This window comes from Myotis davidii, unplaced genomic scaffold, assembly GCF_000327345.1.
Source record: "Myotis davidii unplaced genomic scaffold, ASM32734v1 scaffold93, whole genome shotgun sequence".
In the NCBI taxonomy this organism is placed as follows: domain Eukaryota; kingdom Metazoa; phylum Chordata; class Mammalia; order Chiroptera; family Vespertilionidae; genus Myotis; species Myotis davidii.
This window is the reverse complement of record NW_006292095.1, coordinates 105,156-111,751: the sequence shown is the minus strand read 5'-3', so window position 1 is coordinate 111,751 and position 6,596 is coordinate 105,156. Positions and strand designations below refer to the sequence as shown.

The 6,596-nt window shown below is 43.5% G+C and overlaps 1 protein-coding gene across 8 annotated transcripts in view; it reads left to right on the top strand.

Moving 5' to 3' along the window:
* PSD3 (pleckstrin and Sec7 domain containing 3) overlaps nucleotides 1-6,596 on the top strand; it is a 432,295-nt gene that overhangs the window by 395,772 nt on the left and 29,927 nt on the right. For all 8 annotated transcript variants that reach the window (XM_015565163.1, XM_006765503.2, XM_015565164.1 and 5 more), the window contains one exon: nucleotides 2,342-2,486. In XM_015565163.1, the coding sequence (XP_015420649.1) occupies nucleotides 2,342-2,486 (145 nt within the window). The remainder of the gene's footprint in view (nucleotides 1-2,341; nucleotides 2,487-6,596) is intronic.

Genomic DNA, 6,596 nt, shown 5'->3' with positions numbered 1-6,596 from the left:
ATCATACTGTGGGCAAGGACGTGGGATGGATTTTCAGTTTAATGAGGGGTCCGTGCCAGCCTTTGGGTTAGACGTGGAGAGCCCCTAGAACAGGAATTGTAACAGGAGCTCGCATGGCATGTGTTCACGGCAGGCAGTGTTAATTGTCAGCCTGAACGTGACTGCAGAACCACTCAGCACAGCCCTGCCGAGGGACCACATTTGGCACCCAGGTTCAAATTTGACATCAAGATAGTGAGCATGAGCCCAGCTGGTGTTTGCTCAGTGGTTGAGCATTGACCTATGAACCAGGAGGTCATGATTCAATTCCTGGTCAGAGCACATGCCCCAGTGGCAGGGTCGACCCCCAATAGGGCACAGGAGGAGCGGATCAGTGATTCTCATCATTGATGTTTCTCTCTCTCTCCCTCTCTGAAATAAAAAATATATTTTAAGAAAAAAATAGTGAGCATGAGTGTCTGCATAGTCTGCATACTTGTTGATCAAAACAATGTAAGATCCAAAAAAAGGAACAAGAACAGGTGCTCAAGTAATTTGTGGATGTCAAACCTGCAAGGGTATAAAATTGCTGACATCCGGTGAAGAGGAAGTTGCAAGGAAATCCAAGTGACACGGGACTTTTGTAGTGTGGGAGGAAGACAGTTTTAACACCACAAAGGGAACCATAGCTACATGTACAATTACAGCTATTAGTAATAAAAGTCCTTCAAATTATTCTCCAACATTATTTTCAATCTAAAATACCAGATATAATAACTAAGGAGATCCCAATTACCTCATGTAGAACTGATGCCAAAATTAGTCAGTTGAAATAAAGAGCCAGCAAAATCAGATTAGAGGGCACAGTGCAATGAGGAGATGATAACTTGTGTGGTCTCAGGTTAGTGGGGTTTCTCTCCAAGTCATCGGTACAGGAAATGATGTTAGCTTGGCTGACATTTTGGCCACCTTCTGTTTATTGATTATATACATGGTGTATAATCTATCCTGCTCCACAATCATTCCTACCACTCATGTATGAGTTCCCAGATATTTATTAACTGCGGTCAGTGCTAGACTCTGCGCATAGGTGACATGTAAGGTAACAAATGATAATAACATCAGATGATGTCCACATCCTTGTGTAGGTTTTTTTAACATCATATACATATTGGTATATAGAATACATATGTGTTATATATACCATTTAATTTCACAATTAATTTGTACAATTCAGTGATTTTTAGCAAATTTACAGACTTGTGCAGCCATCACCACAGTTCCGTTTGGGAACACCTCCATCACCCCAAAGAGATCCCCGATGCTCAGTTTACAGTCACTCCCCATTTTCACCCCCCACCCCAGACACCTTCCTGTCTCTCTAATACTGCCTTTTCTGGATGTTTCCTGTAAGTGGAGTCATACAGTATTCCTGTATTGCTGAGTAGTGGTCTACTGCATGGATATATACCACATTTTGTTTATTTATTTACTAATTGATGGACACTTGAGTTGGGGGGTTTTATGACTCTTGTAAAGGTTGCTGCTGTGAACATTCACAGATAAACCTTTTTGTGCCTCTGTGTGTTTATTTCTCTTGGATATGTAGCTGGGAGTTGAATTGCTGGGTTATATGGTGACTTGTAGATACCTTTTGTTGTTGTTGTTAATCCTCACCCGAGAATATTATTTCCATTTATTTTTAGAGAGAGTGGAAGGGAGAGGGAGAGAGAAAGAAACATTGATGTGAGAAAGACAGGTTGATTGGTTGCCTCTTGCACACACCCTGACTGGGGCCAGGGATCGAGCCTGCAACCAAGGTTTGTGCCCTTTTCCGGAATGGAACCCAAGACCCTTCAGTCCCCTGGCCAACACTCTAACCACTAATCCAACAGCCTAGGGCTGTAGATACCTTTTTAAGAAACTGTCAAAACTGCCTCCAACATGGGTGGAGCCCTTCACATCCCCTCTATCAGTGTATCCCTCAGTTGGATTTTAAAGTCAAATAGGTGATTGCAAGAGATGAGTTAGTTTTAATTAATTTAATTTTTTTTTACCTAGCCTAAGTATCAAACAGAAAGCAGGTTAACCAATATTTATTATCAAGTGATATCGTTTTTTCCCCTCTGTGTCCTTAAGGGGTAATCACAGCCTTACATACGATGATCTTTGGTCCCTGGCCCTTCGTTACCATGGTGATTGCTATTGAAATGTTCAGATCCAATGAAGTTTTGTCAGCGCTTAGTTTACCAAGAAGAAGAAATGATTTTATGTGCCATTTAAATCAGCGATGAGAAATGGGCAAGGTGTGATGCCCTTCGATATAGAAATGCCCTGACGTAAGCACGTCTATTTCTCCTAGGAGCCCGGATGAAATGCAAGGGTGGATAAACAAAATTAACTGCGTCGCAGCTGTGTTTTCCGCACCACCGTTTCCAGCAGCCATTGGGTCTCAGAAGAAGTTTAGCCGCCCACTTCTGCCTGCCACTACAACAAAGCTGTCTCAGGCAAGTCACTTTGAGAGTGCTTTGACCTTGGGAATATTTGTATTTGAATATTGCTCCACATTTGGGGGGGGGAGGGGTGAGACCTTGCCCTGGAATGTATATTGGGTACAGTATATTGGGTTTTACACTTCATAGAGCAGCAGTTCTCAACCTGTGGGTCGCGACCCCTTTGGCGGTAGAATGACCCTTTCACAGGGATTGCCTAAGATCATCCTGCATATCAGATATTTACATTACGACTCATAACAACAGTAGCAGCATTACAGTTATGAAGTAGCAACAAAAATAATTCTATGGTTGGGTCACAACATGAGGAACTGTATTTAAAGGGCCAGAAGGTTGAGAACCACTGTCATAGAGGAAGCTGACACAACTGAGTCAAGGTGAGTAGGACACATACTTTGAATTAGTTTCTAAAACTTATATTAGTTTACCACTCAATCAGTCAGACAGGCCTGGGTTTTTCGGTTTCTTTGTACTGACAGCTCATTTTTTTTTTTTAATGAACTAGCTAATGTTAGACATCCTTTTTTACATTCTCTCAGTTTTTTTGAATTGGGGTTTTCCCATATCCCAAGCTGTATTTGATGCTAAGTATATAAAAATATTCCCAGGGGATACTGCTCACAGCTGAGGGGGCGGAGCCTTCCCTCCCCTCGGGCAGAGCTAAGTGCATCATTGGACCGCCTTCCAGACGTCCTCACCTGGCTTCTCTCCTTGTCAGTCTGCTGTCTCAAAAGACCACATCTTGTCGTGTCCCTCTTCTCCTTAACACTCTGCACCAAGGACATTGCATGCACTCCGGGTTTTCCAGCTTTAAACCTGGCAGCACCCTATTGTTGTTGCCTAGTCAGGGATTTGGGAAGTGGCTTAGATGTCTACTGTGAACTTCTTATTGGTGCACCAATAGAAATGGATCCATCTGGCTCTAATCAGCCAAGTCTTGATATTAACAGGCTCCTCCACACATTTGATATCATAATTATCAATGTTACACTTATTAGATAAAAATGTATTATGTGCCTGTTGTACTTCAGAGACTATTTTAGGCTCTGGAAATAGAAAGGCAAATGAAGCCCAGATGCTGAGATTGGATTGGCAAATACAAAGGAGCAAGTCATTGCAACACAGCTGGATGGGAGGTTCAGTGAGGATAAGTCCAGAGTGCTATGGGTACAAGAAAGGGACATCTCTCCCGGCCTCGGCGGTGAAGGAGGACCTTGGTGTCTGTTATGAAGCTTGAAGGATGAGCAGCAGTTAGGTGTGTGGGGGCAGAGAGACTGATCCAGCAGAGGCTGTAAGGCCCAGAGGAGAAAGCCCTGGGGTGCGGGAACCACACATAAGTCATCACGTGTGATTTGAGCACAGAGTGTTGAGAAAAGGCTGGAAACGTTCCTGGAGGGAAGCAAGGCCCGGTGATGGAAGGTCTTGTGGGTCATGTGAGGATTCGGGCGCTTCACTAGTTCCCCGGCATCCTCGGGATCACAAAGTAATGTGATTAAATGTGTGCTTTGAAAATCATTCTTGTTACAATAGGAAGGAGTTATTAGAGAAGGAAATTACTAGAAGCAGAAAGGGCAATTTTACTAGTCAAAAATTATTTATTTATTTTAGAGAGAGATTTAGAATGACACTCTAATCAACTGAACCCCCAGCCAGGGCAGAAACGCTGCTTTTAAAGGCACTCTCAGAAATGCAGAGGGAAATAACTGAGTTAGTTGTAGAAGAGGTGGGTGGAAGTGGAAGCAGTGAGAGCTCCCCGGGTACGGAATGGATCATCCTGTGGCTCGGTGAAGTGCAGGAATCGGGGCCGCCACCCGGACTCGAGCAGCTGGGGGTGGTGGTGTCTGGTCTGGCCTTCGGGACCCAATTGTCTCCTCGTTCCCTCCTGTTGCTTCTTGCCTGGGTCCTTTTCCTGGTTCGAACTCCTGGTGCTCAGAAGCAGATCAGACAGGCACTTGGCATTTTTTTGTTAGTTGAAAAAAAGGGGGGCGAGAATGTTGTGCCAAGAAAAGGGAGAAAAGTCAAGTGAAAATAGGAGAGAAATGTCTCCTGTGAAGTGGTGAGGGTTGTTGGGTCCGTGGGTGAGAGCAGGATGGAGTGATGGGAGGAGAAGCCACGTTGGTCTTTGCGGGAGAAATGAAAGGCAGTAAGGAAGTGGAGGAAGGGAGTGTGTCTAAGTCTCGCCCTAAGTTTATAAAAAACAGACTGGCAGGAAGAAGAGGGGAGACATGGTTTCAGGAAAGGTTCTTTTGTTTTCATAAATTCAGTTATTACTAACATGAATTGGATGCTTGCTCACCATGTAAGCCATTGCTGGCGTGATGCAGTGCATAGACTGCCCAGAAAACTGGTAAGAATAGAAAGGACGAAGCCAGCTCACTTTACACAGCAGAATGGCATTTAATTTTCAAGGATAATAAACACTCTTAAGATAAAAGGAAGGCATTACCTCTTACTGATGACCAGAGAATATGTTGGCAGATTTCTCCATCCACCCAAATGAGGTCTGGTCTCTTAAAGCAAATGTAGTTCCCCACTTTATTTTGGATATTTAACATAATGTTCACGTAATTGTACTTAACACAAACAGTAAACCGCATTACGTAAGGTAAGAAGAGGAAAGACAATTGAACCACTAGAGGGGAAAAAATACCTTCAGAAGTTGAGTTTTATTCTATTAATTTCATTAGGGATTTCCCAGGGGTTATTTTTCAGCAGATTGGTCTTTCTCACAATTACTCGTATGAAAGATTCAGGGCAAAAGGTGAGCTGAAGTTAAGGAGGAACATTAATAAACATAGAGCAACGTAAGAGTTTTTCCTTGTTCTTTCCTCACTAAAGAATCTACATTTCTATTTACTTTCTACTTTGAAAAATGTGCTATTGTCCTATTTATTTGCTGGCTATGTATTAGTAAGTCACTTCGTACTTGTACATGGAAATGAATGTGTTCATCTGCTTGTCTATTCTTACTGTGAGACCAGGCAGGCAAGCACCTTTATCAAGGCAGGATCTCTCATGTAAATAAATCTTATGCACTGTGACCAAAATGATGAATTCAAGATTTTAAATAAGAAGGCAATAACCAAAAAGCAGCATCCTCCTGTGTTACGTAAGACAAGATAACCAAGCCCTTTCAAGAATGTAATTACTTTGTAAAATAAGAAGACAATTTCCTTCCCTAGACATAAATCACCAAACCTTTGTGGCCTCACTTTTCCCTCTGGAGAACACAGATCATTCTAGAATGGTTTTAAGGTTCTATCATTAGCTCTGTTGTTTTATTTTACTTTTTTTTACCCATGTCATCATGTTTATTTACTAAATGAAAACGATGTTTACCTTTGAGAGCAAAAGGGCAATTTAGAAACAAATGTGTAAAGCCACCCATGTGATACAGGACAGATTAGAAGGAGGGAGAAGAGGTGGGCGTTTGGGGCTCCCTCCACTGCAGTGGCCTTTGCTGGAGTCGTCATGCACCTTCAGCGCGTCCCAGGATGTGTCTGGATGCCCAGGAGCTAGTTCTTCAGCCTCGCAGACGGGTCCTCATCCGCAGCCCAGGCATTCGCAGCCTCAGCACTGCTGACAGTTTGGCCTCGAGAGTTCTTTGTTGTAGGATGAATTGTGGGATGTTTAGCAATATCCCAGCCTCTACCCACTGGTGCCAGTCTCTCCCTTAAGCTGTGATATCCAAAAATACCTTCAGACATTGCACATGCCCTGGGGGGTCCACATCCAGAGAGCCACTGCGTCAGCCCAGCCATCTTCCCTTTCTCCATACGCCCCCAGCCTGGCTATGACTCCCCTACATGCCAGAACCACCGGGATAATTTCACTGTACAAAACACACACACAACATTGTGCGTGCCCTGCTGGGAAAAAGTAAACAGTCTGAGGAAAAAACTGAACATTCAATCAAAAGGTTGTCTGGTGCCTTTACAGGTACATTGTTCATCACCCTGCCATCTGCACGCTTTTCTTTAACTTATTCTTGTCTTCTATCCAAAACACGTTAGCCTTCGTTATTAAGGTTGGTCATCGTCAGTGCAGGGCGGTTCTTCGGAACAGCTGTGCTGTGTGGGAGGGTCACCTTCTTCCGCTGTTTCT